The 11,718-nt window shown below is 45.0% G+C and overlaps 1 protein-coding gene across 1 annotated transcript in view; it reads left to right on the plus strand.

Moving 5' to 3' along the window:
* The window catches only part of LOC139173885 (toll-like receptor 13), a 54,021-nt gene extending 44,123 nt beyond the window's left edge, over window positions 1-9,898 (plus strand). The window contains 2 exon segments of the mRNA XM_070763760.1: window positions 6,670-6,779; window positions 6,781-9,898. Coding sequence (XP_070619861.1) covers window positions 6,693-6,779; window positions 6,781-9,615 — 2,922 coding nt within the window. The 5' untranslated portion in view covers window positions 6,670-6,692 and the 3' untranslated portion in view covers window positions 9,616-9,898.
* Window positions 9,899-11,718: the final 1,820 nt, after the last annotated feature.

The raw sequence follows: 11,718 nt of genomic DNA on the forward strand, positions 1-11,718 counted from the left end.
CTTCTTATTTAAAAGCGGGGGAAGGACTTCTCATGCAAATGTCTTTTGGATGCTGTAAAATCCATCCCGATAGTCTCTCTAGGTCAGTGTTTCCCAACCTTGGCAACTTGAAGATATCTGGCATTTGCTGGCTGGGGAATTCTGGGAGTTGAAGTCCAGATATCTTCCAGTTGCCAAGGTTGGGAAACACTCTAAGGTCCCTTTCCAGTTCTGTTCTGTTATGTTCTGTTCTAACAAGCAAAGTCAGAACAGAAGCCAGATTCACTTAAGAATTGTATAAACTAAGTTAACAACTGCAGTGAGTCACAACCACCCTAACAAGGAAGGTCATAAAATGGGGCAAAAAGTCATTTGACAACTGTCTGGCTTAGCAAGAGAAATATGCGGTAGGGAAAGCAAGTAGGATGCTTGGCTGCATAGCTAGAGGTATAACAAGCAGGAAGAGGGAGATTATGATCCCACTATATAGAATGCTGGTGAGACCACATTTGGAATACTGTGTTCAGTTCTGGAGACCTCACCTACAAAAAGATATTGACAAAATTGAACGGGTCCAAAGACGGGCTACAAGAATGGTGGAAGGTCTTAAGCATAAAACGTATCAGGAAAGACTTAATGAACTCAATCTGTATAGTCTGGAGGACAGAAGGAAAAGGGGGGACATGATCGAAACATTTAAATATATTAAAGGGTTAAATAAGGTCCAGGAGGGAAGTGTTTTTAATAGGAAAGTGAACACAAGAACAAGGGGACACAATCTGAAGTTAGTTGGGGGAAAGATCAAAAGCAACATGAGAAAATATTATTTTACTGAAAGAGTAGTAGATCCTTGGAACAAACTTCCAGCAGATGTGGTAGATAAATCCACAGTAACTGAATTTAAACATGCCTGGGATAAACATATATCCATCCTAAGATAAAATACAGAAAATAGTATTAGGGCAGACTAGATGGACCATGAGGTCTTTTTCTGCCGTCAGACTTCTATGTTTCTATGTTTCTATGCTTGTAAATTTAGGACTATTGGTCTCTGAGAAGAACCTGCACAAACTCTGCATCGTTATTTGTCCAAGATTGATTGATTGATTGATTGATTTAATTATTTAATTATTTATTTGACTTGTATGCCGCCCCTCTCCATAGACTCGGGGCGGCTAACAACAGTGGTAAAAACAACATGCGACAATCCAATACTAAAACAGCTAAAAACCCTTATTTTAAAACCAATCATACCTACAAACATACCATACATAAATTGTAGAAGCCTAGGGGGAAAGAATATCTCAGTTCCCCCATGCCTGACGACACAGGTGGGTTTTAAGGAGCTTACGAAAGTCAAGAAGGGTGTGGGCTATTCTAATCTCTGGGGGGAGTTGGTTCCAGAGGGCCGGGGCCGCCACAGAGAAGGCTCTTCCCCTGGGTCCCGCCAAACGACATTGTTTAGTTGATGGGACCGGAGAAGGCCCACTCTGTGGGAACTAACTGGTCGCTGGGATTCGTGCGGCAGAAGGCGGTCCCGGAGATAATCTGGTCTGGTACCATGAAGGGCTTTATAGGTCATAACCAACACTTTGAATTGTGACCGGAAACTGATCGGCAACCAATGCAGACTGCGGAGTGTTGGTGTAACATGGGCATATTTAGGGAAGCCCATGATTGCTCTCGCAGCTGCATTCTGCACGATCTGAAGTTTCCGAACACTTTTCAAAGGTAGCCCCATGTAGAGAGCGTTACAGTAGTCGAGCCTCGAGGTGATGAGGGCATGAGTGACTGTGAGCAGTGAGTCCCAGTCCAAATAGGGCCGCAACTGGTGCACCAGGCGGACCTGGGAAAACGCCCCCCTCGCCACAGCTGAAAGGTGTTTCTCTAATGTGAGCTGTGGATCGAGGAGGACGCCCAAGTTGCGAACCCTCTCTGAGGGGTTTAGTAATTCACCCCCCCCAGGGTAATGGATGGACAGATGGAATATACCCTGCTGAAAAAAATAAAGGGAACATTTAAACAACACATGACTCCAAGTAAATCAAATTTCTGTGAAATCCAACTGTCCACTTAGGAAGCAACACTGATTGACAATCAATTTTACCTGCTGTTGTGCACATTCAACTTTGTACAGAATAAAATGTTCAATGAGAATGTGTCATTCATTCAGATCTAGGATGTGTTCTTTGAGTGTTCCCTTTATTTTTTTGAGCAATGTACATCGGGGGCCACTGTTTGACTTCCGCACCAACGGCCCAAATCACAGCTTCTGCCATTATCCCCTGTCCCTCCTCGGTGACTGTAAAAGAAAATCTAAAACAGAAACTTCAGCTAAGTTCACTTCCCCCTTACCTACTATATAAGCAGAGCGCGATGTGCATTTTAAACGTTCGCACATATGGCAGGAAAAGTTATTTTAGCTTCTACTCGGTTGAAGCTCAGCTTGCTGTATTAGTGGAGAACCCGAGGCATAAGGAGAAAACAGGTAGGGCTTCTTGTTACTTCTTGGAAATTATTATATTTTTTTTAAAGGTAGGTTGGACTTCTTTAGGCTTGTGGATTAAATATTTGCAAAAGGCTGCAAGTGGCCCCTTGTCTGTCTAGAGCAGTGTTTCCCAACCTTGGCAACTTGAAGATATTTGGACTTCAACTTCCAGAATTCTGGTCTAGAAGAGCTTGTGCACCATGGTTGACATTTGTGTGTAGACAAATTATAGACAAATTTTCTAAGTTTGCAGTCCTGAGTCTCTTATATTGCTGGTTTGAAAATGAAACATTTGCCTAATTTCTAATTTTATCATCTGCATCCAGCGATGCAGTCAGGTATGCAGAACCGGTAGAAAAAAAATTATTTATTTTTCTTCTTTTTCCCCCATTCTGGGCTGTGGGCATAGCTCCCTCTAAGCTGAGCAGTGAGCAATCGCTCACTTAAAAATCATCATCAACTCAGAGTTTTCCAAACCTGCCCAGAAGCCGAGAGGGAAAGAGTGAGAGGGAAGGAGAGAGAGGGAAGAGAGAGAAACAGATAGAAAAAAGAGAGGAAGGAAAAGAGAAAGAAAAAGAATGGGAGTAAGGAAGAGAGAAGAAAATCAAAATCTAGTTTGAAACTAGCTCAACTATTTAAGTGGCATTTTGATATTGATAGAGTTGCCCTATTATGAGCTCACTGTTATAGACACACAGTACAGTATTTTATTTTGAAATTCTCTGAGGCAAAACAGGATGGGTTTTTTATTTGTTTGTTTGTTTATTTATTAATTAATTAATTTATTATTTCTGTGCCGCCCAGTCCCGAAGGGACTGCCGCTCAGACACTATACTTTTCCGCCCACCCCCCCAAAAAATTAGAGGGAACACTGGCTGTGGGTATGTTTTTCCTATCGCAGTAAATGAGATTGAATTTTAGAATCCATAATTTGGATAATTTTAGAAGAGCTGTGCCTGACTGTGTACATACACATACAGTTTATATAGTAGATAATGTATATTTTTGTGTGCCTGTGTGTAATATGTACGTACACATACGGCATATATACATAGAATTAAACAGTATAATTTGGGTGTTCAGTAATAGTAAATAGATAGGGAAATTGTATCTCTTTGAGGCCAGGCACCCTAACCGAAACCTTTGGCATGAGTGACGTCAAATCGGCCACTGTTAGGTCAGTCACGTGATTTTTAAGTCACCCCCAGCCACATGATTTTCAAGCCACTCCCACCTGGTCACATGGCCAGCAAGCCACACCCACAAAATAAACCACACCCACAGTGCGGTAGTAAAAAATTTGCAGCCCTTAACTGGTGCACCAGTAGGTGGGTAGCTAGATAGGAAGAAGGAAGGGAGGGAGGGAGGGGGGGAGGAAGGAAGGCCAAGGTGGCTCTCCAAAAACCTCTATGGCTGTCAATCAATGGAACAGCTGGATTTCAGAAGTTGTGGAAACTTCAACACTGGAAGCTTTCAAGGACAGACTGGCCTGCCATCTATCAGAAATGATGTAGGCAGGGTCTCCTGTTGGGTTGCGGGTTGGGCTAGATGACCTACAAGGTCCTTTCCAACTCTCTTAATCTGTATCGGTACCTATCTGTGTTTCTCAACTTCAACCATTTTAAGACGCGCGGACTTCAATTCCCAGAATCCCCCCAGCCAGCATAGTGTACCTGGCTGGGCATTCTGGAGTTGAAGTCCACGCATCTTAAAACTGATTTGAGTTCAAGAATAGAGTCCTAGAGCTACAAAAGTCTTGTGCGCTGTGCCGAAACGGTAGAGACAGGCTGACGGCGCAGCGAGGAGAGAGCGAGACCTCACGCAGGCATCCAGAAAATTGCATTTGCCACTTGTGCACCGCACAGCGTCAATTGCCATATGCGGAAAGCAAGCGGGCAGATGGTGTGGCTTTTTTTCCTCTTCCATGTGGAGTAACAAAAGAAGTTAATTAATTACAGAAACTACAGCCCACATGGGAAAGAGTTTTGCTGCAACCAAGGTGGGATTGGTTTCAGAAGAGGGGGTCCAGGATCAAACCCTAATTTATTTCAATGCATATCATTTCCCTCTCCCCAAATAAAAAGAATTGACATCAATATTGACATCAAAAATTGACATCAAAAATTGACAAAATTGAAGGGGTTCAAAGACGGGCTACAAGAATGGTGGATGGTCTTAAGCATAAAACGTATCAGGAAAGACTTCATGAACTCAATCTGTATAGTCTGGAGGACAGAAGGAAAAGGGGGGACATGATCGAAACATTTAAATATGTTAAAGGGTTAAATAAGGTCCAGGAGGGAAGTGTTTTTAATAGGAAAGTGAACACAAGAACAAGGGGACACAATCTGAAATTAGTTGGGGGAAAGATCAAAAGCAACATGAGAAAATATTATTTGACTGAAAGAGTAGTAGATCCTTGGAACAAACTTCCAGCAGACGTGGTTGGTAAATCCACAGTCACTGAATTTAAACATGCCTGGGATAAACATATGTCCATTGTAAGATAAAATACAGGAAATAGTATAAGGGCAGACTAGATGGACCATGAGGTCTTTTTCTGCCGTCAGTCTTCTATGTTTCTATATCAATCTATCCACAGAATTAAAAGCATTCTTTGACCACCGTTAGAAATTATTATATTCAGGCGTCCTTGCTTTTTTTTAAATTTGGGGTATCCAGGGTTTTCAGTCCATGTGATGTATAAATATGCATGTTTTATACGCTTTGCGAGATTGCAGGTGGAGTGGAAAACCAGCAATCTGTTTAATGCTTTCCCCGGTTTTTTCCTACTGATTACCACCCACTCAGGTACTCACCACCTGAATGGTTTTCCTTATGTTTGAATTCTAGCCAGAAAAAAGAAGAAGTAAAACCGGTGAAAATAATTAGGAAGTGAGAAGCTAAGAAGAGGAAAATTAAGATTACACTTCCCGTAATTTGCTCAGATTTCTTTTCTGGGTTGTTGTTGGGTGTTTTTTTTTTTTGTAATAAGTATTTTTATTTATTTTATAGTATATATAAATTCCAACTTCAATTGGACAGTGCGTTGACTGGGTACAAATCCTTTTAGAAAGTAATATTCAAAATGTTTACAGCAGTATTCGTCACATTTATATCTATATCATCTCCCTCTATTAATACCAATAATAATCAGAGCCTTCTCTGTGGCGGCCACGACACGCTGGAACCAACTCCCCCCGGAGATTAGAACTGCCCCCACCCTCCCTGTCTTTCGTAAACTACAAGACTCATTTATACCGCCAGGCATGGGGGAGTTGAGATAGCTCTTCCCCCTAGGCCATTACAAGTTATGCATAGTATGTTTGTGTGTATGTTTGGTTTTATAATAGGGGTTTTTAGTTGTTTTTTATTATTGGATTGTACATGTTGTGTTTATTATTATTGTTAGCCGCCCCGAGTCTGCGGAGAGGGGCGGCATACAAATCCAATAAATTATTATTATTATTATTATTATTATTATTATTATTATTATTATTATTATTATTAGTTTAACCACTTTAACGTATCTTCCTTGTATATCTGATCCTTTTACATATTTCCCTGTTTCTAGTTCCTGTTTTTGTCAGCTAGCCATTGACAAAACAAGTCTCAAGTCAAAAAATATTCCCTTTTTCCCCCTTTTCCTTCATTGTAAGTGTTAGCTTGTCCATTTTGCTCAAATTTCTATTTGCAGCCAATAGGGGGCAGCCTATATAGACAGCCTACATCGTCCTTGTCTTACGACCCCAACGGTGCCTTAAATTTCTATTGTAGAGCGAGACATTTGTTAAGTGAGTTTTTATGGACCTCAGGAGTTTCTAATCTTATATGATCTGCAGGTAGTCCTCTATTTATGACCACAACTGCGGCCAAAAGTTCTGTTGCTAGACGAGGCATTTGTTTAAGTGAATATTGGCAAAGTTTTATCCACTTTTCTCATCACAATTGCTTTGCAACTGTGAATGGAAGCTAGGGAAAATAATGCAGGTTACTCAAAATAGGTCTGGAATTGGATGGCTTTAAATTAATTATTTTTTTTAACAAAAATTATAATAGTTAGTAGAAATTGCAAATTAAAAAAAGCTTCACTTTCTGTTGGGTCACTACCGTTCTTTTAAAAAATACCATGGCCTAATTGGCACACTTAAAAATGTTTTTTTTTTAAAGGTTAATTTTGTTTGTTTGTGTTTTGGTTCCAGGTATCTTGCATTAATTCAGAAGGATGGGAGTTGAAAAATCCCGTTCAGCCCTGGTTCAAATGAACTTCATATATTTTTCCCTGGTTTTACTTCTCTTTAACCCCCCGGGAGGTAACCGCTTACGGCTTCCGAAATTGCATCCAAGCCATGAAGAATCCTTTGTATTTCAAATGCATGCAACGTTTCCTAAATAATATCTCCGGTATCGTAGACGACCTCCCTGATAACGCCGAAGTGGTCAACGCATCCCATAACGCCATTAAAGTCTTACCTTCTGGGAGCTTCCGTCACCTTCCCCGCTTGAAGATCCTGCAGTTGAGCTATAACAAAATGGAGAACATCGAAGGTGGCGCCTTCGAGAACCTCGGGGCCTTGAAGGAACTCAATCTCTCCTGTAACTACCTCGCAACTCTTCCCAAAGACGTTTTCTCCGGCTTGGGAAACCTCACCCTCCTTCTCCTGCACAATAATCACTTGAAGGTGCTTCAACGCGAGGCCTTTAGTCCGCTACTAAGCCTCCTGGATTTGCAACTGCAGTTCAATGATTTGAATAGCTTTGACGTCGTGGTCCAGAGCGTAGAGAAATTAAACAGGCTGAAGTATCTCAACCTTTGCAACAATAATCTGAGTTCCCTTCAGCTGGCAGTGAGATTTCCTCCTTCCTTGTATAATCTTAAACTCTGCAACAATTCCCTTCGTAGGATCGAGGGCCCTGGGCCGAGATTCCTGGGGAACGTAACGGTCCTGGATCTCTCTTACAACAAGTTCTCCAATGCCTCTTCTTTTGCCAACGTGAGCCTTCAAAGACTCCAAAGGTTAAAGTTGGAGGGGAACAACATCAATGTTCTCCAGCTCTTGGATATTTCTAACCTGAAGCCTCGCAGCTTGGATTACTCGGGATTGCGCTTAAATAAAGTTTCGCTACTGACCAAGGTGTGCCAGCGTCTTGGGACATCCAGACGTCCCTTCAGCCTCCACCTGCAGAGCAACAACCTGAAGAACGTGAGCAAACACGCTTTCCTAGCGTGTCCTCCTATCCAGCTCCTGGACCTTTCGAGGAATCGCCTCCGGTCGGTGGGCTGCGTGAGGCAAATGTTGAGCACCACCACGCAGCACCGTTTGAGTAATTTGCTGGTGGAACACAATGTGTTGAAACGCCTGCGAAGTTGCCCTAACACGGCCCCCTTCGAAGAGCTGACGTCCATTTCTTTCCGCTTCAACCGCATCCTCTGGATCGGCAATTCGGCTTTCCACTACGCCCCGAATTTGACCAGCCTCCACTTGAACATCAACAGCATCGCCTTCCTGCATGGCAAGGCCCTCAAGGGTTTGACGCAACTCAGAGAGCTGCATTTGGATAACAACCTTCTGACCGACATCTACAACAACAGCTTTAGTGACCTGAGCAATCTCCAAACACTCAATCTCAGAAATAACCACGTTTCGGTCCTCTTCCCTGGCACCTTCAAGAGTCTCGGGAAGCTGTCTATTTTAGATCTCGGAGGAAACAATATTCACAGGCTGACCAACGGGTCTTTCGAAGGGCTGAGGAATCTCACCAAACTCTACCTGGATAACAACAACATCCACTACATTCGCCCTAATTTCTTCCATCCAATCGAGAGGACTCTCCAAGTGCTGGACCTGATGGGGAATCAGATATACTTCATCAGCAAGAATCAACTCAAGGAACCGCCCTTTCTGAATCTGGGCAGGGTCTACGATCTCAAGCTTCAATCTCAGCGTCCTCATGGTTTGAGGGTCATCCCCTCAATGTTCCTCAAGGGCCTGACCTCGTTGCGCAATCTCTACCTGTCGGAGAACAAAATTCTATCTATCGCCCCGGATGTCTTTGATGACTTAAGACAGCTGGAATATCTAACCTTGGCTGACACCAGCAACGGCATGGGGAATTTCCCCCCTGGTATCTTCAAGAACCTGAAGAACTTGACAACTCTCGACCTGGAGAATGCCGGGTTTCGCACATTGACCCTCGAGGTCTTTGGCAACCTTAGCAACCTGCGTTACTTTATGTTGGGGAAGAACGAGCTACGGACGTTCAACAGCAGCGTAGCTGAGGCTCTCCCGTCGCTAAGCTACCTTGACCTCCGCAAGTGCCCTCTGGCTTGTAACTGCAATAATATTTGGTTCCGGAATTGGCTGAGCAATAGTTTGGTGCAAGTGGTCTACCTCTACAATTATACTTGCAATTCTGGACATCAGTCTAGTTATGTTTACAGCTTTGATACCCATGTCTGCTTCCAGGATATTGGGCTGTATCTGTTCTCCGCAACCTTCCCAGTTTTGCTGTTGTTCATGTTGCTGCCTTTCCTCTACCACCGCAGCTACTGGCACCTCCGGTATCACCTCTACATCTTGCGCGCTTGGGTCAACGATCACTGGAGGCGGGGCAAAGACGAGTATTACAAGTTCGACGCCTTCGTCTCCTACAACTCGGGCGACGAGAGCTGGGTGCTGGAACAACTGGTGCCCAGTCTAGAGAAAGCAGGCGCGCCAACCTTCCGGCTTTGCCTCCATCATCGAGATTTCCAACCCGGGAGATACGTAATTGACAATATAGTAGACAGCATCCACAATAGCCGGCACACTATTTGTATCATCAGCCGGAGGTATCTGCAGAGCGAATGGTGCTCCATGGAGATCCAGCTGGCCAGCTATCGGCTTTTCGACGAGTTGAAAGACGTCCTTATTCCCGTTATCCTCGAAGCCATCCCCGAGAGGGAGTTGTCGGTCTACCATCGGATGCGGAAAGTGATGCTGAAGAAGACATACATCGAGTGGTCCCCGGATCCCAACGCTCAGAGGTTGTTCTGGGCTAAGTTGAGGATGGCTCTGAAGACCGGTAACTCTGAGGACCAAGAGGAGAAAATGACCGACTGGTCTGACCAAGAAGACTCAGAGGAGGCGAGCTTGTTGCAAGCCTGATCCCATTTGAGGTGTCACAGCAGGTAGAGTGCTATACTGCAGGCCACTAAAGCTGACTGCTAGATCTACAGATCAGCGGTTCAAATCTCATCGCCGGCTCAAGGTTGACTCAGCCTTCCATCCTTCCGAGGTGGGTCAAATGAGGACCCGGATTGTGGGGGCAACAGGCTGGCTCTGTTAAAAAGTGCTATTGCTAACATGTTGTAAGCCGCCCTGAGTCCAAGGAGAAGGGCAGCATTTAAAAAAAAAACCGAACAAATAAAATAAATAAAAATCGAACAAATTTGAACATGCAGGAGAATGGAGGAGTGTTGGGATATTGAAGTGTTATAAGGCGGCCTCTTTCCATACACTTCATGTGTGAAGATGATCATGCACTGAATATGTGGCAAACATATAAAAATATGTAATTAGACCCAAACTGGTTGGATCAGAACTTTTTAAAAATTGTTTTGTAATATCATTAACATTATAGCTTCATTTCTCATTGAGTTTAGGTAATTTTAAATTCATTTTCATTGTGTAGTTCCTACAGGGTTAAAGGGCCTGGTGACCAATGGCCACACAAAACATGATGCCTTCACATATTATGTGATGCGAATTTACCCAATCACGGCTAAATGTGATTATCTTGGTTCACATAGAATAGAATAGAATTGTGATTGGACACACATTCAGGTCATCTGCCAATTGCTGATCTCCTTCAGCTTGGGAAGGTGGTTTGCTGTAACAGGTGATGTTTTTGAGAGTTTTCCACATGTTTGCTGGTTCATTTGTTGAGAATTGATTCTTTAGCTTTTCAGAGTACAGTGATCCCCCGGTTATTGCGTCCCCAACCATTGCGAACAGGGTAATTTGCGAATTTTGAACCCGGAAGTCAAAATACCATCTACGCATGCGTGCCCTTTTTTCTATGGGCACGCATGCGTAGATGGCGCCCGGCAGATCAGCTGCTGGGCGACTTCCCTGGGTCTTCCCCCTCTTGCTGGCATCAGCGAGGAGTTTCCCTACCGCCCACGCAAACTCCTCGCTGCCGCTCGCCCGCCCTTCACCCGCCCACGCCGTTCGCTCCCCCTCTTGCTGGCGGGAGGGCGAGAAGCCCTCCCCAGCACCCGCTTGCCCGCCCTTCGCCGCTCGCCCGCCCTTCGCCCTGGCCGCTTCTTCCCAGCGGAGAAATTCCAGCCCCCACCTGGTCCCGCCCGATCCTCCTCCCTGAGGCAGCTCGCCCTCCCATGGCCGCTTCCTCCACCCTCCATCGCAAGCCCTCGCCACCGCAGCCAACGCGCGCTGCGATCTTCAAGCCCGGCTCCTTTCGGCCCAGCATCCCGGGCTAAGCAGCTGCCTTCCGTGACTGAGCCTGGCTCGCCCGGAAGATCGTAGCGCACGTTGGCTGCGCTGGCGAGGGAAGCCAAGCAGGCGCGCCGTTCTCCGCTGACTCCTAAAGCGGGGAAGTTCGCCAGGAGTCAGCGGAGAACGGCGCAACTGTTTTAAAACGATCGGAGCTTTCCAATGAGTCCCGAAGACAAACGGCAAATTTCCGCGTTTGTCTTCGGGACTCATTGGAAAGCCGCGCGGGTGTTTTAAAACATCCCCGCCGACATGGGGGGCTTGCTAGCACCCCCCCAAACCCGGGTTGGGGGTTCGGGGGGGTGCTAGCGAGCCCCCCATGTCGGCGGCCGCGCCGCCCCCCAATCTTCGGCTCCTCGCTAGCGCTGCGGAAGTTAAAAACACCATCTGCACATGCACAGATGGTGTTTTTACTTCCGCAGCGCTACTTCGCGAAAACCCGCTCGTTGCGGGGGGTCCTGGAACGGAACCCTCGCAACGAGCGGGGGATCACTGTAGTTCCTTTTTGCTGCTCTGATCTCCCTTGTTAATATATTTCTGGCCTGATTGTACAGCATTCTATCACCTTTCCTGTAGGCTTCCTCTTTGGAATGACGTAACTGCTTGAGTTTGGATGTGAACCAAGGTTTATTGTTACTGCATATTTGCAAGTTCCTGGTTGGTACACATAGGTCTTCACAGAAGCTGACATATGATGTTACAGTATCTGTGAGTTCATCTAGATCTGCAGAGGTGTCTTTAAAAATATTCCAGTCT

The sequence above is a fragment of the Erythrolamprus reginae genome, chromosome 11 (genome assembly GCF_031021105.1).
Source record: "Erythrolamprus reginae isolate rEryReg1 chromosome 11, rEryReg1.hap1, whole genome shotgun sequence".
In the NCBI taxonomy this organism is placed as follows: Eukaryota; Metazoa; Chordata; class Lepidosauria; order Squamata; family Dipsadidae; genus Erythrolamprus; species Erythrolamprus reginae.